We start from the raw sequence: 25,731 nt of genomic DNA, 5'->3' as shown, positions 1-25,731 counted from the left end.
AATTCTCGTCCCCAAAAACAAATAGAGCTTGGCTCTTCCCATGCACACCAGCCTCTCACAACTTCAATGATGTTACGTCTGTGATTTCAAATTATTTAATTCAAAAAGTATACAGCCATTGTTTTTCCAGTTCGGCTCACATTTGGCTCTTCGAGATAAGCCCCGCCCCCTGGTACAGCTCAGCCCAAACCAAGAACTCTCTGGCTCCCCCACCTCTAACACAGAACAGGAGGCCTAGATGAAGGAAAATGGGGGCTTGCTTGCCTGTCTGTGATCTTTTCAGCCCCTGCTTCTTGGTCAGACCTTTCCTCAGAGCTTAACTGGGTCTCACTGGTGGAAAGGTAGGGGCCTTGCAGTTGCATCATTCAGTCACAGTGAAGCATGGGGGAAGGGAGGAGCGGGAGCTGCCCTATGCTAGAGTGTGTTGGGGGGTTGGGAAAGCCTCAAATCAAACACGGACACCAGCGGATGGGCATAGACCTTCTTTAATTCAATACAAATGGCAAGTCCCTTCCTGCGCACCCTCCTCCACATTCCACGTCATTTCCTGTTGTGACGTTACCCCAACTAACGAGGACTGCCTTAAAGAGGCAGTCACTCATAACAACACCCCCGGACAAATGTCCTTACAAGTAACTTGAGACTGTCCAACTGACAACACTGTTAACACTCCTCCACTAACCTGGGAGGCCTCCTGATGCTCCTCTGGGGTCTTCCTCGCGGCTCTGGATGTGGGCCGCCGCCAGCGTCTTCCTCAGGGTTGACCTGACGTTGAACCTGTGGTCCGAGGGGGACCCAGGCTTCATCATGAGTGTCGATATGTTCTGAGTCAGGATCTTCGGGAGGTGACCTGTCTTCTGTTCCTCTCACAACGTGCTTAAACCTTGAGCTGTTGCGAGTCACTTCTTGCTCTCAATCCGCAGCTGTGATCATCGTTCCTTTTACCGCGATTACTTGAAGCGGCTCAGGTGCGAACTGCGAGTCTGTCTTTCTTGTCGCAGCCCTTTGCACCCACACTTCATCTCCTATTTGGAATTCCTTGGACTGTGCTCTCCTCCTTCTGTCAGTCTGCTCCCGAGTTTTCTCTTTGGTTTCATCATCCCTTTTGATGACTTCTTGGTCTGCTTCAGGCCACCTTGCTGGATTGGTGACGATTCTGGTCCTGACCTGATTTATCATCATGAGCTCTGCTGGGGTTATGTTGGTGGCTTCATGGGGCGTGTTGCGATAATCTCTCAGCAATCTGCATAGCGCCTGGTGGGGGTCAGTCCCCTCTAGACGTGCTCTTTGTATGGTCTTTTTGATGGACGCCATGAATCTTTCTGCCATTCCGTTCGCTTGCGGCTACCTTGGTGTTACTCTCTGGTGACGGAAACCCAGGTGTTTTGCAAACACCACAAATTCATGACCACTGAAGGGAGTTCCATTGTCTGATTTCAGTGTGTCCGGTATTCCCCATTCGCTGAAGACTTCATCGAATGTCGCAGCGACATGGGCAAACGCTGTTGACTTGACACGTTTCACAATGGGAAATCTGGAGTGTTCATCGATGAATAGTAGTAAGTAATCTCCTTCCTCCCGTGGTCCATACAAGTCAACCGCGACTCTTTCCCATGGATGTTCCGGGATTGTGGTAATTCTGAGCGGTACTGGGGGTTCAGGTTTTGCTGTGCACTGACATGCTGTGCAGTTCTTGACCCACCGGTCGACCATATCATCCATGAAGGGGAACCAGACATTGCATTTTAACTGTTTTTTCGTGTTCTCCGCTCCGTGATGTCCCTCATGTGCAGTCTTGATGACCTCCGAGCGCAAAGTAGTGGGGATGACTATTTTGCATCCTCGTGGCAGAATGGATTTATTCTGAACTGTTAATTCCGTGTTTACTCTCGCCAGTCTCTCAATCTCTTCACGGCATGCGCCTGGCTGTTTTTGGACTGCTCTATGAAAGTCTTTCCATTTGCTGTTTTCTGTCAAGCTGATGGCTAGCGCCATTGATGGGTCTGCGGTCGACGCAACAGCAATAGTTTCAATGGAAATGGCGGGCGTTAGCGCATTGGCAGTGACGTAGCTAATGTATTCCGAGTCACCCTGCCGTGGTGCGTGGTTGCCAACCGGATATCTGGAGAGGTAGTCTGCGGGGTTGTTCTCACCCCCTGGTCGGTGTATGATGTCAAAGTCATACTCTTGCAGACGGATACCCCACCTCTCAGTCCTGGGGGGCATTTTCATATGTGGGTTGCCAAAAAGAGAAAGTAATGCTTGATGGTCTGTGATTAAGGTGAACCTCTTGCCAATGATGAAATTATGGAAGTGTTTGCATGCCCAGACAGCTGCCAGGCTTTCCTTCTCTGCCTGGGAATAGGCAGATTCTGGTGGAGCTAGGGCTCTGCTGGCATACGCCACTATGTGCCTCGGGTGCGTGTCTTGACCACTGGTTTGCGCTAAAATGGCACCTAGGCCAACCGGACTGGCGTCTACCACTATCTCGGTGTGCCACTCGGGGTCAAAATATGCTCACTTCCTCGCCTCTGTCAGGGAATGTTTGATGGTGTCGAAAGCTGCTTGGCATTCCTCAGACCACGCAAAAGTGACATCTTTTTGCAGTAGGCGCCTGAGACGTTCAGTGATGGAAGCAAAATGTGGAATGTAATGAGCGCAGTACACGGCCATCCCTAGGAACGATCTAATGTCGGCTACCTGGGTAGGTTTATCCAGCTGAAAGATGGTCGATACTTTGTCTGGGTCAGGGGTCATTCCTTCCGCTGAGAAGATGTGGCCAAAGAACTTGAGTTTGGCCTTGCTGAACCGACATTTGTCAATGTTGAGGGTTAGTCCAGCCTCCTGCACTGCTCGGCATGCTTCTCGGAGAGCGTGATCATGTTCACTACGTGACCTTGCGAAGACTATAATGTCATCACTGTAATTGAGGGTCCCTTTAACAGGACGTATGATCTGTCAAATTGTTTCATGAAAGATTTCGCCGCAGAGGCGATCCCAAAATGTTGCCGCTTGTAGCGGAACAGTCCATCATGGGATGCAAATGTGGTGATGGGTCGTGAATCAGGATGGAGTACTAACTGATGGTATCCCTGATTTAGGTCCAATTTCGAGAAGAGAACGAATTAGTTTAGCTGAACTATCATGTCCTCGATTTTGGGTCCGGAGTGCCGCTCTCGCTGAATGGCAGTGTTGGCTACTCTCATGTCTACACACAGTCTCAGGTGACCATCTTCTTTCGGGACGATTACAAGAGGTGAAACCCATGGTGTCGGTCCCGTGGCCCTTTCAATGATGTCATCGTGTAGTAGTTGGTCTAGCTCTTTCGACACTGCTTCCTGTAGGTGAAACCCTACCCTGCGCGGGTGTTGTGGGACTGGTTGAATGGCTGGGTCTATGTGTAACTTGATCGGTGGGCCTTTCATTCTGCCTAGGCCATGACACAGTTGTGGGAATTCTTTGATGATGTCATCTTTTGTGATGGCTGAGTTGTCATGAGATACCATGGTATGTATCTGTCCTTGCTTGCTGACATTTGTCTCTGACGATCCGACGACATCTCCCTTTCGGACTGGTATATTGATAAGACCGAGACATGATGCCTTCTTGTAGCTCAGCAAACAACGCCCTTTAGTGGGGCTCCTTATGACCTGTCGGCAAAAGTGAGTTTCCTTTTGAATGACCCTATGCATTGCAACGGTGCATCCGCTCCCCATTGGTATATTTTCGAGGTTCACGGGTGTAGTGCCGGTTTGTTGAGTAGGCATTGAAACTCTCTTTCTCCCATGACGTTTAGCGTCACTCTTGAGTCAATCAGAAAACAGAATTGTTTGTTGCAAATATCTATTGGTATTGTGGGCGCCTCCTGGGCTTCCTGTTCATCCATTATCAGATTGACAAACTCATCATGGGCATATGGGTCATATGCGCTATCATAGTCATACTCTCTCTGATGTTCGATTAACGGCTCGCGTCGTACCGATGGTGGTCCATCATACTCATCCATCAGTTGTACGGTTTGTCCTTGTGCCGCATACTCTTGACCGTCTTCGTCAGGATATACTTCCTCCACCACTCGTACGTATCTCCTTGGTACTTGCTAATAGAACCGTGACTGGTGAGACTGAGTTGGGAACATCCTTTGAGTCGGTCTGACTTGTGAGCTCATACCCATGCGTGGTGTGGGAAACGGTTTCCCTTCCCTGCATACCGACTGAAAATGGCCTTCCCTGCCACAGTTGCCACATTTTTGGGAGAGAGCAGGGTAGGATCCTGCATGCGGAAATGCCATCCCACATCTGTAACATTGTCTTTACATACGTGGGGTCGATATGCTGCCTGGGTTACTGCTTCTGTCGTAGCCTTTGAAGTTGCCAGCATTGATTGCCGCTATGATGTCACTCTTGTCGTGTTTTGTGGTGGTGTTGCTGGCCATGTGTGAGGCTTGTTTTTTCACTCTCTCAACCATGCGTGCTATTTCACTCACCTCTTCAATAGTAACAGGTTTTTTTAGAAGCTGCTTCTGTAGTGTCGACAATACGCAGCCCTCTATTACTCTGAGTCGAAGTGATTCATCCAGCGAAAACGCGTCAAACTGGCAATGCGCGCCTTTGACGCAAAGTCTCGTGAGGAATTCATCCACCGTTTCGTCACTGTGCTGCGAGCATTGGTTGAAGACATATCTTTCATAATCCCTGTTGGGGACGATGACAAGGCGTTTGTTCAAGGCTGCTATGAGGCTATCAAAGTCGTTAATTTCTGTTGGAGGAATGGTTTTAATCAGCATCTTGATCTCTGTACCCGCCGTGTTAATGAATATGCTGCGTAGGCGTGGGGAGGTTTCTTCCCCTGCAGTGTCAATAAAGTTATTGAAGTCCTCCTACCATTCCACCCAACTTGCTCCTTTGTCTGCTTGGGGCGTCATGGAGAATGGAGGCGGCATGCGCCACGCTGTGGCGGTGGATCTCGTGGCTGCTGGTGGTGGTTGCAAGCTGGACGTTGCTTGATCAGCTGCGGTACACATGGTGAGGCGATTGGTGCTCCTCACAGGCGGCGGTCCCTTCGAGCAATGTCACTGTAGGCTGAGCTGGCCGTGCAGTGCTGGTTTCTGGCGCTTAATTCAGGTCGGGCGCTCCTGTGGCGTTCAGCTGTGATCGTGCGGCAGATGGATCACCTTGTGGTTGTGTCCAGCCTGCACTCATGTCACGTACTGTGACGAGGAAGAGGGTCGCGTCGGAATGAGGATTAGCAAAAACATTTTATTTTTAAAAATATGACTGCTAGGCCCCTGATTGCAGGTGGGGACACATTGAATTGCTGGATGGGCACTGTGGGCTGCACACACCCTTTGTAGCAGATTTGACGTTGCCACACGTGCAACAGTGTACACGGCGGGATCGCTCGTGCTCGTGGGCTAGTTCACATAAACACGGCGGGATCGCACATGTTGTTCCTTTCTCCGGGTGCACACGTGGTGGGATCGCGTGTGTGAGAGAGGCGAGTTCCAGGAGTAGCGCTCGCTCGGGCGCAATGCACGTTGCAGGAGCGGGGCTCCGCTGGCCAGTGGGATCACTGCTGTAGGAGGAGGAGCGCGCACGGAGGGTCTCCGGCGTGGACATGAGAAGGACCGCTGGTGGGAGACGTCCTCGTCACCAAATGTTGGGGGGTTGGGAAAGCCCCAAATCAAACACAGACACCAGCGGATGGGCATAGACCTTCTTTAATTCAATACAAACGGCAAGTCACTTCCTCCGGCACCCTCCTCCACACTCCACGTCATTTACTGTCGTGACGTTACCCCAACTAACGAGGACTGCCTTAAAGGGGCAGTCACTCAAACAGAGTGCAGCTTCACAGTATCTGTATAAATGATTGAATACAAAAAAACGAGGAAGAAATTACCTATTTTTTGGGCTATTTTTTAACCAACTTTTGGGTCGTTTTTTATCAAAATATAGGTGTGGGGCAAGGGTATTAGTTACGGTAGGGGTAAGGGTTAGCGGGGGGGCCTCCCCCGCATTATCATAAAAACAAAATTCAGTAATTTCTCCTTTCGATTTTTTTATTCAATAATTTAATGTAAACAAAGTTTCACGCATCACTGGGGCTCCCAGTACAGAGATTTTCTATTAGAACTCTCTACTATTTGCTGAGAGAATGGTTTAGCGTCAGTAACTGCTTCGTTTGGTTTTGTTGTGGGAAATTTACATTTGCCCCTGATACAGGCCCTTGCCCTGAGACGTCTTTATGGGAGGCCAAATGGGGGACTTGCCCCAGGGTCCGACCTTGGAAGGGGGCCCTACACGGCTGCCTATTTTAAATAAGTCCGTTTCCATTGTTTATCTAACTTAAATAGCCCATGTAAGGATATTTTATGGCATGCTTCTTAGGCTTTTATCCTTTTGCCTGTCTATTGTTGGCAAGTACATTCTGCTCTGATCAATGAATCCTGGAATGCTATGTGTTCACTATGGTATTCATAGTTTGTTCACTAAGGCACAATTCCTGTAGCCTTATCACCTTTCTGTTGGGATTACACTGAGCATGTGCAATAGCCAAAGTTGAAATGCTTTTTGATAAATGTACTTGTGGCAATGGTTCAGACTATGGCTTCGTGTGTTCAGCACTCATTGCAGAGAGCTGAGTTCCTGTGCAAGATTACAATACCAAATTCCAGCAAGGTCAACTCTGCATTTCCTATTTCAAGCTGATAACATTCGTGCATTTGTACTTTGTTTTGCATCGCATATTTTAAGATTTGCTCATTTGACACAAAAAACGATTTTCTTTGTACAACTCAAAGTTTTGTGCGCATTTATAAAAAATACAATTTCACAAGCCTGTGTTTTGAGTGTATTTAAAGCTTTAAAATACAAAAGAGAAACCCAGATGATGGGCCTCATTACCCGGTAGGCGGTAGGGATTTACCGGCACCGGTAAAATACCGGTACCGGTAAATCCCTGCCGCCTTACTACGAGGTCCCTTAGCGGGTTGGAGTTTTAACGCCTGCTTTTTGCAGGCGTTAAATACCAACCCGCTAAGGGACCTCGGAGCTAATTACGGCACCGCAAAATTGCGGTGCCGTAATTAGCGCCTTCCCCATTCCCATAGAGCCCTATGGGGCAGAAATGGGAATGGGGAAGGGCAATGGCGGAAGGGGGATTTACCGCCCCTCCAACCTTGGGATGGGGCGGTAAATCCCCTTTCCGCCAAGGCGGTGCCGGTATTTTACCGGCATGAGCCATGGCGCTAATAGCGCCATGGCTCACCGCCTACCGTGTAATGAGGCCCAATGTCTTTTAAGATCACATCAATTTTGCTGGTGCTAATATACTTCCCTTGATGATGGACACAATAAAGCTAAAATCATTCATATTTTGAATAATGCGCTTCCAGAAAATTTTGTTTGGGATTCTTTTAGTTCATTTCAAGTGCTAGAAAAGCAAGTGGTAAAGGGCAGAAATTGCAGAGTAGGTGCAAATCCCAGTTTCCCCTCTTGTGTGATCATGGGCATCTTATTTAATCTTCTATTGCCAAACTTCTCAGAATTGCCAGTCTCTAAACATTTCAAAATTGTCACCCTTTTGAGTGATTTTGTTCTCAGGGTATGATCTTCAAAACAAACTTGCTCGTGTTTCCCAGTGGCTATAGTGTTGCTTCCTCTATAATAATAGTAATCATTGGTATACTGCACACCACAGCCACTTGTTTCTTTGCTCTCTAGTGGCAATACTACTTGAAAACCCATGTCGCTTTTCTAATCTCAATCGGTGTAGATATGTACACCTTCCTGGTAGCTTTTAATCTTCACCCACTATGTTATGTTATGTTATGTGTAGCTTTCTCCTTGCTTCCCATTGGGCTATGTGAAGACATCTTGGAGTAAGACACAGAAAACAGATTCTGAAGTAACAATAAAACTTTATTAACTTTAAAGTCAGTATGGAAAAATGCCTATTGTGCCCTATATTATAATGGTTTTTCCCTACCAAACCAAAACCCAGGAATTCAAAGCCCAGGAAAGGAAAGTCAAAGCCCAGGAATTCAATTTATGAATCTGTCGGTGTCCAAAACCTGCACTTGCCCTGACAACTGATATATATAATGTGTAGGGATGTCAGAAACCAACAAAACAGTGTTCAACACAAAGTGCGTTTCCAACAAAAGTCTCACGAATGCCTTAAATTCAGTATGATATAAAGTTAACCAATACTTGGGGTTGCCTTCCCCAAGTTTCAAAACATAGTTCCAAACACAAAATATCTTGAGACTCCATTCTTAAGTCAATAAGTAGTTCAGACCTCAGGGTTCCCTTCCCCAAGATTCACTTTCAATGTTACAAGGATATTTTTCCACACTTGTGCCCTCTGTATATGATTGATCTTTTTACAATAATGTCTTGACTGAAAGTTGCATCTCCCAAGTTCCGTTCACTTTGGGGTCCAATATATATTGGGTTCACTTGTATTGCTGACGTTTTGTTCAATATATATTGCTTTCTTTGGTTCAAAGCTCTGTTGACATGTAGATTCAACATATATGACTTTTGCTTGCATTGAAAGTTTCATTCACTTTTGAGCTTGGCACATAATGAGTTTATTTGATTTTTTTAACAACTTTATTTAAGTACAGTTGCACAGAGACAAAACAGAGAGACGCTTAAGACAACTTCAGATGTACAGAGCTATATGAACTATCCAACAAATCCCCCTCCGCCTCTCTGCCACACCCATCTCCACCCTCTGTCCCCCTCCCGGAACCCCTCCAACCTGGCGAGACCCCCGATCAGGGGTGTTGCTAGGTCTGGAAAAGATCTGGGGCTACACTAATGTCAGGAATGTCGTGACTCGGGGCTAGCTATAGCCTTTTGCTTGTAGCTCCTGAGCTTCTATCCGGGGCTACAACCAAAAGACCTGGGGCTATAGCCCCCTCAGCCCACCCCTAGCAACCCCTCTGCCCCCGATCATGGGCCGGCTTGCAAGAACTGTGCCACCTACATAGGTTTATATGCTTGTGCGGGAAAAGTCCAATAAATTCTCCAGAACGGGGGACCAGGTATCAGTAAATCGGTGCAGCTTCATGTCTTTGGCTGCTGTGACCTTTTCCGCCACCAAGATGTCCCATATTTATGTCCACCATTGGGGCATGGGAGGCCCCTCCCATGCCTTCCAGGTCCAGATTATAGTGATATTCGCTGCCAGCAGAAGATTAGAGTGGCTTTTCCCCCAATTTCAGGTATATTCCCAGAAAAGGGACTCCCAGTAATATCGCCTCCAGTTCTGGGGGAGCTGAACCTGCATTATCCTTCCTATCATCTCCACCACCGTTCCCTAGAAGGACTGAAACCGCGGGCATTCCCACCACATGCGGAAAAATGTTTCCTTAGCCCTGCTGTCCCGCCATCACATGGGTCCACTGTGCTCTGGATCCCGTTCAGTTTGTCTGGGGGATAGTAACACCTGTATGTTAATTTAAGGGCACATTCCCTGTTGGTTACGCAGGTCGAGGAGGAATAATTGATGGGACCAGATGTCTATCCAGGTCTGGCCGTCCATGGCACGGCCCAGGTCCCTCTCCCACTGCGACATGTACTAGGGCGACAATGGTCACATATTTGGTTGCAGCAGCTTATAGAGACTGGATATGTTACCATCCCATTCCCCCTCTAGCAAGGTCTGCTCAAAAGGCCCCAACCTCTGACATGCCCCCCGTCGGGTTGAAGAGTAGACAACCCAGTGCCTAAGCTGGGTGCATCTGAACCGCTCACCCTCTGACAGTCCACATTTTCCTTTGCATTACACGAAGGATAGGGGCTCCCCTTGATCAAAGAGTTGTGAGATATATTGTAGGCCCCCTTGTGTCCACTCAAGTCTGCGGGCCTCAGACCAGGAGAGAAGTACGGGTTCTGAAAGATCAGTCTGTGTGGCCCCAACCCCCTGGGATACCTGCCCGTTTCTGCGCCCAGTTCCACAATGTTATAGTAGTTTTTGAGGAGGACAGGAGCCCCGGCCACTAAGCCTGCACCGCTGCAGAAGTGTAGGCCAGGGAGCCAAGGGGAGGAGGGGACAGGCCAGCACAATAGCTACCCACCAAGGGCGATCAGTAGATCCGATCCAGGCGGCAGGTGTGCTAACTGAGCAGGTACCTGGTAGTCTGTAAATCGAGGACTCCCAGCCACCCCCAGCCTAGCACTACCCAACATTACCTGTTTGGGAATTCTGTGCTTTTTCCCAGCCAAATAACTCAGAGGACTTTTTGCTGAAGTTGCATCCGGGGCTTCCACGGGAGCTCCACTGGGAGCACCACACAGTGATGGAGAAACCTAGGCAGCAAATTCATTCTGCATACCGCGATGTGCCCCATAAGGGAGATTTCTTGCGATATCCAACTGTCTAGGTCCGCCTCTAAATCCTTGAAGAGTTGTGGGAATTTGGACTGGTATACTTCATTTGGATGTGCTGGGATCTAGACGCATAAGTATTTTAGTGTTTTCCATTCCCATTTGATCGGGCAGCAGGAGTAGAAAGAGGCTATCTCTTCCTTTGAAAGAACCACCCCCATCACCCTGGACTTGTAGTAGTTGACAGCAAAGCCTGCTGTGCATTTAAAGGCCCCCATCTCGCCTAGAGAGTGTATTAGGGATGCAGAGACACCCGGAAGGGACAGGAACACATCATCTGCGCATAAGGACAGTTTATATTGCTTCCCCCCATCTCTATGCCTTCTATTGCTGGATTGTCCCTCACCCGTTTGGTGAAAGGCTTCATTATGAGAGCGAAATTTAATGGGGATAAAGGACACCCTTGTCTCGTATCACATGTGAGATGGATGGGGCCGGATTGCTGCTGATTCACTCCCAGCGAGGTCACGGGAGAGTTATAGTTAGCCAACACCATGGCTCAGAAAGTGGTCCCGAAGCGGAACGCCTCCAAAGTGAGTTTCATAAAGGTCGAGTCATGTTTGTCAAAGACCCTCGAGGCGTCTAATGCCAGAAGCCCCAGTTTGCTTTGGTTCTTCCCCACCGCCTCCACCATGTCCAGCGCCTGGCAGATATTGTCCTCTGGGGTTCTGCCAAGAATGAAGCCAGTCTAATCAGCATCTATCACCCCGGGCAGAAGCCCCGCTAACCTATTGGCTTAAATGTTAGAGTAAATGTTTGCATCGATATTTAGTAAAGAGATCAGCCTGTAAGAGGCACAATCTATCTGGTCTTTACCCAGCTTCAGCATAAGGATAGTTAAGGAATTTCGCATAGATTCTGTCACCCCAGTTTCCTGAAACAAATTGAATAGGGCCGTCAATGGTTTCACCAACTGTGCTCGGAAGACTGTGTAAAATTGTGATGTGAAGCCATTGGGCATCTCGTTTTAAGGGATTTGATCACCATCTCAATCTCCTCTATTGAGGTAGGCAGGTCTAAGGACTCCATTTCCTCTTCTGGTAGGATAGGCAGGTCTGCTTTGTCTGCGTACCTTTTTTGCTCCTCTAATGAGCGGGGGCCGCTGACCACGTTACCTACAAGTGATCCACTGCCAACTGCAGCTTTGCATCCTGCGCATGATGCATTGTCCCCTGGGGATCCCTCAACCCCACTAACCTGTTACGTTGGGCCATTTTTGCCAGCTTCTTCACCAGGAACTTATTTGCCTTGTTCCCCTTGGCACAGTACCCATGCATAGTTGTTCTGAGGGCCTGGGCAGTCTACTCCGCCAAGTGAGCCTTCAATCTATTCCAGGCCATTTGAAGTTTTCTGTGAGCTTTTGGGGACCACCCTTTTTTATGCGCCCGTTCTGCCTCTGCAATCTCACCCTCAAAGTGGGCCTTTGCTGCTGCCCGCCACCTGTGATAGGCCGCCCATGGGCTATTAATTTCCCCCTAATAACCGCTTTCATAGCGACCCAGACTACCTCCTTAGATACATGCCCACCTTCATTTCCCCTAAAATATCTCCCATTGGCCTTTGCAATACTGTACCATATCATGCAGGATAGGGACATACCATTTCCAGGGGGATCTGCGTGGAGGAGATGGGTCATGCACACGGGCAGTTAACAATATGGGCGTGTGGTCTGAGAGGACTCAAGATCCAAAGGCAATATCATCCACGAACGACAGGAGTTGGGGGGGAGCCAGCACCAGGTCTATACGGAATGAGGAGCGATGCACATGGAAGCAAAAGGAATAGTCCCATTCCGCGCAATGGAGCAGCCTTCAAACAATCATCACCCACTACGTTTTAAATAGTTGTAGTTTCCCCATTGTAATCCTAAAGTCCCTTGCAGAGGGTGGGTGGGATCTATCTACGCTGGGGTCCAGGACTGCATTAAAATCTCCTCCTATTACTCCTTGGCCTTCCACTTAGGGTACCAGTACCGCCTCAACTTCTTGGAAGAGGGACTCCTGCCCCTCATTCAGGGCATACACCAAAACCAGGGTGCAAAGCTGCCCAAAAAGTGTCTCCTTTATTCTTACATACCTGCCCCCGAGGTCCTGCTGGGTTTCCAACTTAACAAACAGGACATTCTTCCTCAGGAGGGTGGCTGTGCCCCCTTCTTTCAAACCATCAGATCCCATCACCTGCAGGGGGAAGTGTCTGCTCTGCATTCTTACGTGGTCCCGCAGAGTTAGTTGAGTCTCTTGTAGGAAAGCAATTGAAGAGTTGAGGTCCTGCAGGCACAGCAATATGGATTTACACTTGGCTGGAGAGTTCAGGCTTTTCACATTAAGTGTCACATATCGCAGTTTGCGGCACCGGTGCGTCGTCGATTCCACCAGGGTTTTAAAGTTTACAAATGGGAGCCACAATGTTGCAAACAGTGCAAAAATAAAAATGGACCTGCCGCCCAAGTGACTGCTGAGTGGCATTGCAGTATTTTTCTGGCAAAGTCCTTATGAAGCCAACCTCAGGTTACACTTGCCAGAACTGACGGTCAGTGGGGTCCAATAGACTGCAGCATTTCAGTGATCATTGCTCCTCAGCGCGCCCCGCTGGACTGGGGCTCATGACTGGTGTGAAAGGGTTCCGGGCATCCGTGACCTCCCCACTTTTGTCCACACATTACGCCAGAGCCTGGGACATCCCCCTCCACAAGTGCGGGGAACGTCACTGGAGATCTCTCATTCGCGCTCAGCCAGACCTCCCCACAGACATCTACAGCCTCCTCCAGTGGTGAGCTGATGGTATGTGTCGTGCCCTCCAAGGTGAACTGCAGTGAACTGCAGTGTTGCCGGGAGTACTTAATTTTCTTATCCTGCAGGACAGTTGTTAGTGGCCTGAACGGCCTCCTCTTCTGAACCGTGGCGATTGCTAGTTCTTGGTATATTTTGAGGTAGGCTCCCTGGTAAATTATCTCTGCTTGCGCCCAGCTCGCCGCTTGACCATGAAAAAGTGGACCTTTGTGGTCACGTCTGCTGATTGGGCCGACGTTGATCTATTCTGCCCTCGTAGTCTGTGAGTACAGTTCAGAAGGTGCAATGCCTTATCATGATGCGGCAACAGCATTTTAAATACCTTGCCAACGAACTCTCCCAGGGCCTGGTACGGCACCGAAGAAGGAACCCCTTTAATTTGCAGATTGTTCCTGTGGGCCCTGTTCTCCAGGTCTTCCTGATTGCACACCATGGTCTCACTTTTGCCCTCCAGGAATTGGACTCTGCAGGGTAGGTCAGCCATCATAGATGCTTGCTCCGTTGCCTGGTCCTCGACCATCCTGAGCCTTTGCTCCACCTCCACCACTTGGTTGTCCAGTCACGCAACCTTAGTTCATATCTCCACCATGCAGCTCAGGAAGTCGGCTTTGATTTTGGACCTGAAGGACTGGATGTCCTCCTTTGTCGCCAGCTGATCCAGGGGACGTTCTGGGGAATGTACCATGGCCTGTACAGTTTCCAACCTTCCCCTTCTCCAGCGTTTACAGGAGGACATCAATATCAGTGATTTCTGGGTCTTCTGCTGCTTGGCCATCTTTTGCAGCTGTGGGGGTCACTACCGCAGCATAACCTGGGCTGCCCTCTGACTCTACTATGCTGAGGGACAAAAAAACCTCCTTGATCTTCCAAGTGGCCCCAGCAAAGCCAGATTTGCAAAATAGGGCCCCTGTTGGCGTTCTTGAGTGGTGATTATTAGGTGGGGTTGAAGCCCCATGGTATTCAATGTGACCCCCAGGCAATCAGGCCCAAAAAGTCAGGGTCTCCTCCACACCAGCGGCAGGGGCAGCGCCCTCTGGTGAACTCACCCCCTCTTCAGGGTCACCAGGGCCCACGCACCTCACCAGATGATAGTGAATCCTGGCTGGCACCTCTAGCAGCTCCTCCTCCCGGGTTGCAGGGGCAGCACCCCAGTATCATGCTCTCCAGGTTCCCAGATAGGAGGGCTCCAAGCAGGCTGTCACCCTGGCCTCCTGATCCAGAAGACTTGCAGGCCCTGATGGGTTCTCATGGGCTGCAGAACGCTCCCTCACCTGCCTGCCCCTTCCACTCAGGGCCTCGCACCAGGCTTCCAGTAGACTCCATCCCCCTGTGGGGGCTTGCACACAGCTGCTTCCACCAGCGAGGCCGCTCCATTACCCTGACCCACCTACTACTGCCCAGGTTGGGACTGCTACAGCTGTCACCCGGTCCCACCGCAGGACTGCACTCAGTGGAGGCTGTCTGTTTCAGCACTGGGTCTGACACCAAGCTCCTTGGAGGCCGCTGCCTATGCCCATCGGCCCAGACACTAGAGACTCCACAGCACCCAGGAGAGTGGAATCAGGGTTAGGGGCAGATCGCGGGACTCCAAGGGCAACAGGTGCCATCATGCATGCCTGACACAGGGGAGCGGGTGTGAAAACCTTCGGCTGGACTTCTAGGCCTCCGCCAATCGGGCTTCCGTCATAGACACGGAACAGAAACTGCCCTTATTGATCTAAAAACACAAATGGAGGATCTAAAAGATAAGGGTAAGCTTTCCCTACTACTATTGCTTGACCTATCGGCAGCTTTTGATTTGGTCAACTACCAAATTCTGTGCCAACATCTAAAAACAACCACCCACTTGTCAGACAAAGCCACGTCCTGGATCAGATCCTTCCTGGCAAACAGGACCATGCAGGTCTTCTCACCGACCGCCTCCGCCGAATCATCATCTGCCCCCTGCGGGGTCCCACAAGGATCATGTGTTTCCCTGACGCTATATGATGTATTTACGAAGCCTCTCTTCAATATACTAGACTATATGGGTGTCACCTATACCAGTTACGCAGATGACACCCAGATACTCATCCGTATCACTGGCGACCACACAACCTATTCTAAAGCACTTAACAATGTTTACTCAGTCATCCAGGCCTGGATGGTGCATCATGGACTGTGTGTATATTGAGAAAACCGAGTTACTCATCTTAGGCTCGTATATTAGACTCAATAAACTAGACCCTGCCTTCAAATCCTTCATTATTGACGGGAACACCATTAAGGGTTCCAACAATACAAAAACATTATATATATATCGTGATTCCACCTTATCACTCACAAGACAAACCAATGCTGTTGTATCAGCTACGGCCTACACCTGCAAGCTCATAACAGCTTGCAGACCCTTCTTAACGCCCCCTAACAGCATTATTCTTGCCAGAGCACTTGTCATGGCTAAGATTGACTACTGCAATGCCCTCTACCTAAGGACCAGTTAAAGAACCATCAACAAGCTCCAGGTTACTCAGAATAATGCCATTAGGGCGGCCCTCAACATCCCCAGAAAACTTCACATCTCAGACACTCATTGCAGCCTACACTGGCTTCCTGTTGCCCACAGAATATCCCTCAAAACACTTGCCATGACTCACAAGTCCCAAGCCAACCAGGCCCCTGCCTACCTTGCCAACCATGTCATTGCCCACACCTCTTGCAGATCTGCAAGATCTGCTTAAATCCACTCACTAGCGATACCCAGATTCAAGCTCCAAAAGTCTGGGGGATCGAGCTTCCCAGTTCTCACAGCCAACTGTGGAGCACACTACCCACACAATCAGATCAGAACCCTCTTACTTCACATTCAAGAGCAAAGCCAAATCCTGGCTATTCGAGCAGGAATATGCTACCTCACACACGTAAACCCTCTTCTCTAACTCATAAACCTCCTGTAAATACATGCACCTATTATATAAACTGCTCTTCATGTAAATGTATGCTTCTTCAGAGTTCCTGCAGAACAAACCTCTAAGCCTTCTGTTTTCCCGCTTAGGCCTCCAGCTCCTGCCCCTCAGGCACTCCTGGGTTGACTTCTGCCCCCAGGAGAATGAGCACTGTGAACACCATAAATAGGGGCAGCCTCCCAGCACTGCTCCCCTTTCAGCATTTGTTCAGTTTGACTGAGCATCAACTCCCAGGCTGCAGTCCTCTGAACCGTCAGCGTGGTTCGCACGTACAGCTGCCTGCTGCTTCCCTTGGACTATCTGCTGCTGCTCCACCATCACCACCACTGCTTCTCTCCTTGACATCATTTGATTGGGCTTTTTATACACCTGCAGCCCTTTAACAGTCTGCAGGTCTGAATGTGCAATTAGCCCTGCCTGACCATCATTAAGGGAACATGCCTGACCTCTACAACTCTCAGCAGGCCTCTTCCTTGTCCCAGTACCAGAGTGGTAAAAGCACTTAGTCTTCATTACTCCTAGTTGCCTCTTCTTTGTCTCAGTACTGTAGGTGGTTATGTAAGGCAGTCAGGGGAGTTGACTCATAATAACCCATGAAGGCGGGGGAAGGGTTGTGTTGGTTGTCAGTAGGAAAAGGGGATACCATGTCTCTCCCAAGGGCATCCCAGTCCCAGTCCCCAAGGACCCTCAACCCAGGTGATCCTTCCTCGCTTGTCCACCCCCGGGGTTAGGATCCAAGAGCAATGGCCTTTCTCTGGCCACCTGTGCAGAGGATCCATGGGGAATAGGCGTGAGAATACCCCTAGGTTTCTCACAGTTTCTGTATCCATGCTTGAACACTTTTGTATTCTGTGAGGCAGCTAATCTGAGTCATCTGTCTATTCTGGGTTATGTGCGCCTTTTTCATATGATCTGTGTCCTGAGTTTATACTATGTCCGGTATACCTTTGTCGTGGCTCCTGTTGATGAAAAGTGCCCTGTAACTATATTAAAACATAAGTACCCTCATCGTAGACAGCTACTGTTAACCATGAAATGCTTCGTTTTTATCATTCTGATTACAGCAAGAATGACGAGGGGAAGGGGACTGAAAGGGAGTGCCCTTTCCTATTTGAATCACTGCGAGGCAGCATATCAACCTATGCTTTGTGGTTGCGACAAGGGGGGTGAGACCAGACATCTGGATCCCTTAATTTCTTTGGTTCGGTGGAGGGGGGGGCAATGGTGTACGTGCCTTGGGCCACAAAACTGCTTAAGATGGCCCTGCCCTTGCCTTCATCTATGGGCCTCTAACTTCGACAGTGGGCAATTAGCCCACCACAAAGCCTGCTGGAATATTCATTGAAACTTCAGCATGGGATGAACACACAAATGAGGGAGGTAAAACAGGAGAGATAATCTAGAAGAAACCTGGTGTATTGTTTTCCAACAACAAGGGGCTACTCAGAAGCTAAATACATTGTCTATTCGCTACAAGAGCATAGCTTTGATTCCTTGATGTAGTGTTGTGCTGTGCTGTAGTTCTGTGCAAACTTTATTCTGTTGCCAGCTCTTTTTAATTTGGGCTATTAAGTGTTACTTGCAACACCTATAAGCCTAAACTACTGCATTAGAGTACAGATAGGGAGAAATGGCGTATGAAGAGGGACACACAGATTGTAGGTGTTGTTCGTTTTTTTTGCCCACCCATTGACTGCTCATGGCCATGCTAGGCTCTATGGATGTACCCAAGTCTTACCCCTCCACCCCCAAAACACCTCCTCATGGGAACTCTTTGAGTTCACTTTAATCAAGTCTTACCATCAAACATTATACTCGAAGTGCCTGCCAGCGTTTTTTCAAGCAGTCTTCTGAGAGTTAATGACTTAATTGGAGCTGTAAACAGGAACTGGTGTAAAACAAAATCACTTAAATTACTGCCTTCAGCCACTTGATTTATAAGTATTCTGCGTGTTCTTCCTGTTAAAAATAAACACTGGCAAAGCTAACCGTTTTGGCTTCTGTATAAGTATTAGGCATTTGTCAGGCACTGCTATTAGATGCAAAAGGTGGGGCTGATCCATAGTTCGAGCTAATCTCCAATTATTAGTTAACTCTTTATTGAATAAGAAGAGGATAGGTTGAGGCACAAGCAGAACGCAGAACGCTGCATAGGATCAATTAAGAAGTGATGGTGTAAATCACCAAACCTAGTGGAAAGAAGTTTTAAAGTTTAACGAGGATCACAGATAAAAGGAAATCAATTTGCATTTTTTGAGTGCCCATTAAGTGCATGTATTTATCAGAGTGTTTCTTGATGAGACTAGAGTTGCCACATTGATTTGCCCTGAGGAGGACCTTGTGTTAGGTCGAAACACGTGTTGGCTGTATCAATAATTCAATATTGTCTTGAAGAAATGGCACAGTCAAAAAGAGACCTAATTTTATTTATGGATCTTTTCAATGCCATTGGACCATTATGCACATATATATACAATGTTGTTAAGTTAGTAGGTTGAGCGCAATTGATCTGAACCACATTTGAATTTACTGCAATTAGATGCCCAGGTACTCGTGCCGTTTTGCATCAGCTACCATCAATGGCCAGCTAATACCATTAAGGCAGTGCTAGCAACTGCCTTTGCTGTGCTTACACAAAAGCCTAAACTGCTGGCATTGACAATGCTTGTTTAACGCATGATATGGATCTTTTTGTTCCAGGTGGAAACCGTTTTAATGGCGCAGTTTGCACTAGTTTTACTGTTATATTACGAAGCATGGTCACTGGTGTTCTTTGACCTATGTTCGGTTCGACAGGAATCTTCATTTTGCATAGTCTCAATGTGTATTTAGAAGAGGGGTTGGGCACTATGTGCTGAACCAAATTGCCCAGCACTGTGATAGTTCTTGCGTGCTATATATGAGAGAGTTGTAGATCTGCAGCAAGGTCACAGGAGTAGCGGGCTGTTGCCCAGAGCTCGTGCATTGGTTAACAGGTAGTTGAACCCAGATACCTTGCATTCAATAGAATATAGATTCCTGCTTCCAGTAGGTTTTGTACTATTTAATTAATGATGTAGTTTGGTCAAGTGGTATGGTTTCAGGTTCATGATTGTTGTTTAAGAACTTCTACGGTGGCAGCAGTTTCCTGATACAACTGAGGTGTAAGGTTAATTATGTCTGCTGGGTCTTGGCTATGGCTGTCTAATTGAGCACCAGCTTTAATGGCGCAGGCGTTAATTTCTGCAGGAGTGTTTATACAGTCTCAGCTGGATGACTGGACATGTCGTTCAGCCATTAGAGCCAAGTGTAACAGAATAGCCTTAGATTCTCCTGCCTAAAACCATGCACCATACATACAAATAATACAAAGAATAATAGTACTAATTAAATGCTTTGTCTTCTCTCTCCCCTCTCCCTCTCTACTTTTTCACCCTGTTCATAACACAAAAAACGATGCATTGTGAAAAACATTAAGGTATTCTCACTTCTCGACCCCTTGGATTCTCTACGCACGTGGCCAGGCAAAGGCCATTGCTACTGGATCCCGACCCTGGGGGCGGAGAACAGAGGGAGGATCACCCGGGCAGAGGTTCCTTGGGGATTGGGAGTGGGGTGCCCTTGGGTGAGACATGGTATCCCCTGTTCCCTACTAATCACCAGCCCAACCCTTCCCCAGCCTTTATGGGCTATGGTAAGATAGCTCCCCTCAGTTCCCCACCATTGACACGTTACAGTACTGGGATGAAGAAGAGGCAACTAAGAGCAATGAATACTATGCTTGTTTACCACTATAGCACTAGGACGAGGAAGGTGCCTGCTAAGAGTAGTGAAGATCAGGCATGTCCCTTTATTTGGGATCAGGCAAGACTGAATGATCATCCACACCTGCTGCCAATCTGCCATGTGACCCCATCCTGTGCACAACCGTAGATGTAGCAATAGAGAGGATTGTAAAACTACAGATTATCACAGGACAGGTGCACTGGCTTCTACATAGCAAAACAAATAAAAGCAGCCAGCAGGGAAGATTTAACCCCCCCAAAGGACCACTTAAGGAAAGCTATTAAGCTTTCTTGTCAAATTCGAAAGGGGGACCCCACAAACAGTAGACTCTATTGTAAGTGAATAGCTTGAAAGGCCTTGACGCCATGACGGATTTTGAATCATCTTATTATCCCATTTTATAATCTTCAGACTCTGATTTACAGAGTCTGGCAATTCACGATTCACAGACCCCGAATCCTTAGGCTTCCTCTGGGTCACAGTGATGCCCCTTCATCACCATTTGAGTAAGCTCACCAGGCTGGTTGCTTGGTGACTGAGCATAACTGGTTTCCAGAAGTATTTATAGTTTTTGGTGTACAATAGTGGCTGTTGCACTGGAGTTTCTAGGAAGGGCCAGGCAGACCCTGTCCATAAAGTTAAGAGTGCCCACCCCTTGTATGTGCAAAGGACAGTCCACCACAGTGCTTGGTAATGATGAAAAAAACAGAGCAATCTTGATTAATTTGCCAGAACCATGTGCAAGACACCAGGACCTAGGCAGATTGCTCAAGATGACCGGAGTACGTCTTCCCCTGAAACGTCTACAGCCACTGAAATGCAGCAGACCCACCCACCCTGACCCCACTACACTCTACCCCCACTCACTCTACCCCCACCCACCAAACCTGCCCCGCTCGCTCTTCCCCACCCACTCAACCTACATCCACCCTCTATCCCCACCCAACCAACCCCCACTCTCTCTACAAACACACACCTTAACCCCACTTCTCTATCCCCACCCATCTACTCTAGCTCCACTCTTTACCCCCACACCCTCACCCACACTACCCCCACTTCCTCTGCCCCCACCCACCCTAGCCCCACTGTTTACCCCCTCACCAACACTACCCCCACTCTCTACCCCTCTCTACCCCCACTCCCTCTGCTCCCACCCTCCCTACCACCTCTCTTTACCGCCACCCTAGCGCCACTCTCTACCCCACCCACTCTACCCCCATTCTCTCTATCCCCAATCTCTCTAGCTCCATCCAACCTACCCCAACTTTCTCTGCACCTACCTCACTCTCTCTAACCCCAATTCACCCACCCTACCCCAATCTCTCTACATACCCCCACTCTCTCTATACCACCACCCACACAGCCTACCCCCACTCTCTCTACCCTCACCCACCTACCTTAACCCCCACTCTCGCTACCCCCACCCACCTACCCTAACCCCCGCTGTCTCTACCCCACCCATCCTACCCCCTCTCTACCCCATCCCACCCACCCTACCCACTCTCTCTACCCCCTCCCAGCCACCCTATCCACTCTCTATACCCCCTGCCACCCCCACCCACTCTCCTTACCCCCACACCCATTGCTGTCTCTACCCCCAACCACACTACCCCACTCTATCTACCTCAATTCACTCTACGCCCACCAATCAAATCAACTCCCACTCTCGCTACCCCACCTACCCAACTTACCCCACCATCTTTACCCCACCCATCCTACCTCCACTCTCTTTACCCCACCCACCCTATCTCCACCTCTCTATCCCACCCTACCCTACTCCCACTCACTCATCCCCAAAACTCCCACTCACCCTACCCCCACTCTCTCTGCCCCCACCCATCCTACTCTATCCCCACTCTCTACGCAACCCAGCATACACCCTCTGCCCCTTCACCCATCCTACCCCGACTCTTTCTACCCCTACTCACCCTACCCCCAGTCTGTACCCCGCTCTCTCAAACCCAATCCACCCACCCTACCCCCACTCTCTCTATCCCCCTCTCTACTCCCACCAATCCCCACTCTCTCTACTCCCACCCAGCCCACTCTCTCTACATACCCACTTATCTCTACATACCCACTTCTCTTGGGCCCACCCAGCTCACCCACCCTATCCCCACTCTCTCTACCCCCATCCACAATACCCTCACTATCTCTCCCGCCACACTACCTCCTCTCTCTACTGCCATGCACCCCATCCCGCTCTCTCTACCCACATCCACCCATCCCACCCTTTCTCTTCTCAACCCTACCCTATCTTTACCCCCGCCATTCACCCTACCCCTCTCTAGTCCCACCCAACAACCTTTATTCCCACACACCCCACCCTATCCCCTCTAGTCCCCCATCCACCCATCTTATTCGCTTTCCCTATCCCCTCGCATTGTTCCTCTCACACTATCGCTTTATTTCTTACCCTCTCACCCTTTCTCGCTCATATTTCCTCTTGCTCATCATCAGCACCCTCTATCAATGCCTTGCTCCCTTGGTCTATGCACCATCTTATTCTGTTGTACACCTGCACCGCTTTAAAACGTTGCACTCTCCTCCTTGCACCCTGGTGCCTATGAATGCAAAATGCAAACAGCAGTAAACGTCAAAACCTTTGCCATTGCCAATGCTTGTTTTGTATGCCTTGAGCCCTGCCGTCACCCGTCCTTTTCCCACCACAATGCAGGGTGTGTGTGTGGGAGTTTGGCGGAAGGAGACCACCTGGCTGTAACAAGGAACCTCTGTATAACAGTTTAAAAGTAGCACACAGGCCAAAGAAAGGAAACAAAAGCTGGATATTCTACTGACCACACCTGTGAAGAGAGTGCTTCGCTGAGGGAGGAGGCGGTATTCAAACACCTTTTCGAGCCGTCGCCTAATAATAGCCCATTTGGCAGCGAGCCACTAAGTGAAAGAGGATACACCATTAAAATGGAAATAAATCAAAAACGTATGCCAACAACAACACGTGGGATAGTGCCAAGGGTTTATATGCTGGGCCAAACAGCAGCAAGGCACCAGAGCCAGGCGCAAAGCAGCCTAGAGGGGTGCCAGTGACGATGACTCTGCTCAACAGAACCGTTCTTCAGAGCTGTGGATTCTTTTTCCCGCTCTTTGGGTGGGTTTTATCGTGCTCGGCGACGGCGGTGCCTCTCTGGAAGAACTTAAACTTGGACTTGAATGAAATGGAAATTTGGAACATGGGACTCTGGCAAGTCTGTATTTTCCAGGAAGAGGGGCCCATGGAGTGCAAGGACTACACCTCCTTCCTGGCTCTCCCGCGAGAGTTGTTGATTTCGCGGGTCCTCATGCTGCTGTCAAACGGCCTGGGCTTCCTGGGGCTCCTGCTCGCGGCCTGCGGACTGGAGTGCCTGAAGGTTGGGGGCGAAGAATTCAAGAGGCGGCTGCTGCTTCTCGGAGGGGCCCTCTTTTACATTTCCGGACTGACCACCCTCACCCCGGTGTCTTGGGTGGCCTACATCACAGTGGTGGAGTTCTGGGACGAAGAGACCCCCGAGGTCGTGCCCCGATGGGAGTTTGGTGAAGCTCTGTTCATGGGCTGGTTCGGCGGCTTTTTCCTCATCCTCGGTGGCTCGCTGCTCACATGTGCCGCCTGCTGCGCCTGTGCTCGGCCACCATGTGTGCACTACGCTCCTGCGCCGCAGCAGCGGGTGCAGTGTCCATACGTGGAACCAAAGTATCCGGACCTGAGAATCTAGGGCTCCTCTGAACACAGGGGCACAAGGTAGAGAACGTGCATGCTTTGGAAGACTCGATAGACGATGTGCGAATCTGCTTCCAAGCACTACATCTGTGCGACTATGAGCCACTCACAGCAGTGTGGCTGAGCTCGGCAAAGGCGTGGTTTCCACAGAGCTTGAATCCACAATTTAACGGGTGTATGAAACAGTAAGCCGAAACAGACCTTCTTCAGGGACGGCGTTAAAGCTATCTCTCCCCCACACGTGAATGAAACAATAGCCTGTGGCTCCAACTTGGGTATTGAGTCTGTTTTATGAAAGAAGCCCGGCTGTGCCAAGCACACTAATATCTTGGAACACATTTTCCTTGGCAAGGCTAACAGCCTGGAATGCAAAGGGTCCAAAGGCATGGCTATTTAGCTCAAAATAAATGTATCGTGATTCTGAAAATCTGTGTATCCATTCACAATATCATACTTGATTCTCGACTGACAGATCAGATCATTGACGTGTTCGGTAGTGTATATGTCCAGCCAGTGTGTGCATGTGTGCATGATCGCAATAGGTATTTAAGACAGCGGCACCAGTGGTTAGTAGTTGTTTGAACTTTTTTAAATGGTGACTGCTGGTATTCTGCTCCTGGAAATAGTTAATTTTGTTTGCCCCCTTTCCACTTAGAAGGCATATTGGTTGAGCACTAGGTGCCAATGTTACCTAGCAACCAGTGTTATCTATTATACTTTATACTGCCCACCCACTAGCAGTTACTTATTGAATGTAATAAAATCGATACATTGATAACAAACTGGCATTAACATTCCCAAGCTGGAGGCCATTGTACACAACTGTCCAGTGCCAGAGCTGATTTGAAGAGGGAAAAAGACAATTGCGGCACTCGCCGCAAAAAAATCACGCCCACAAAAGTGTAATTCTGCAAATATGGCACGTTCTCAAATCCAGTAAAATGGCAGTCATCCATGTTCATATGTCAGTAACCCGCTTCATCCTTTTGCATCGACGAAGACTCCCGGTTATGAAAAGGATTTCCATACGTGTCATTTGACCCATTTTATAACCTATGGCAAAATTAAAGAGGGAAGGAGAAAAAGTTCCCAAGATGTGGGACCTCCCGCCCCCTACAAATTATCTGTGGCCTAAAGAATCCAAGTTTTTCAATATCAGGAATATACATGGAATTTAACAGAAGTATACATATCGTTTTGTAATTAGTCATTCAATACAAAAAGAATGCTTCATGCCATCAAACCCTGTCATCTAGTCAACAATTTTCAATAAAGAACATACAGCAACATTTTCAAATAACAAAACCCAACGTGTTTCGAGAAACGATTCTCTTCTTCAGGGCATAATCTTTAGTAAAAACTGTAAGTCATAAGAAAAGAGACTGATATAAGAAACTCAAAAATAAGTTGTTGCAGTGGTCATATTAAATTCATAGGGTCTCCAAAACAATAATACATTGCAGGCTTGATAAGTCATCTCATAAATTCAAAATTCCAATCAGAATGTAGATTATGAGAATGTGTCATCCCACGAATTCTTCTAAACTATTCCCACCAAACCACTAAGAGTCTGTAAGGCAAGGGACACTTGTTTTGTGACTGGCCCATAATTCAAGAGTGCTAAGACGCCAACTCTCAATAAGGTTCAAGGTTATCTTATCAAATGCTGGGCCTAAAGGTGCCAGGCCTGCGGTTTCTCCCCTGCGCCTTGACATACTGTTGACTTTATTACGCATTATCGATTAATAGAAATATTTAGAGAGCTCTCTTCAATAGATTTAAGAGTGGGGTCGTTCTCTTTAACATTTAAGAGGGAGACAAAGAATGATTATGGAAATGTGTTTTATTGCTGAAATCGTTGCTGCCAAGAAGTACATTTTGTTGGCACTGGATCTGCAAAAATGCCTTTCAGCTGCTCATTGGAGCACTGCTGAACATGCAGACGTGCTGTCAAAGGAGTCATAGCAGTCAGTCCATAAGTGCTTTGAGTGGGATCAGAAGTCGAGGGTTAATGTTAGAAAAACGGGGAACAAGAAGTGGCATTTGTTTTAGAGGTGAAAAGGAGAGGCGGACGCATTGCTAGCATTCATTTTTCGGCACCCACCTCTCCCATTGTT

General features: G+C 48.5%; 1 protein-coding gene across 1 annotated transcript; it reads left to right on the top strand.

The window, feature by feature from the left end:
- Positions 1–22,922: 22,922 nt before the first annotated feature.
- On the top strand, positions 22,923–24,041 carry LOC138515573 (putative claudin-24). Its single transcript, XM_069630326.1, has one exon. The coding sequence runs from the start codon at positions 22,950–22,952 to the stop codon at positions 23,607–23,609; it is 660 nt and encodes a 219-aa protein (XP_069486427.1). The 5' UTR covers positions 22,923–22,949; the 3' UTR covers positions 23,610–24,041.
- Positions 24,042–25,731: the final 1,690 nt, after the last annotated feature.

This window comes from Ambystoma mexicanum, chromosome 6q (assembly GCF_040938575.1).
Source record: "Ambystoma mexicanum isolate Mex_15411 chromosome 6q, UKY_AmexF1_1, whole genome shotgun sequence".
Classification (NCBI taxonomy): domain Eukaryota; kingdom Metazoa; phylum Chordata; class Amphibia; order Caudata; family Ambystomatidae; genus Ambystoma; species Ambystoma mexicanum.
This window is presented reverse-complemented; position numbering and strand designations above follow the sequence as displayed.

What these genes read in the sequence shown, in the direction of transcription:
- LOC138515573 (XM_069630326.1), top strand. Translation starts at nt 22,950, where the DNA reads ATGACTCTGCTCAACAGAACCGTTCTTCAGAGCTGTGGATTCTTTTTC.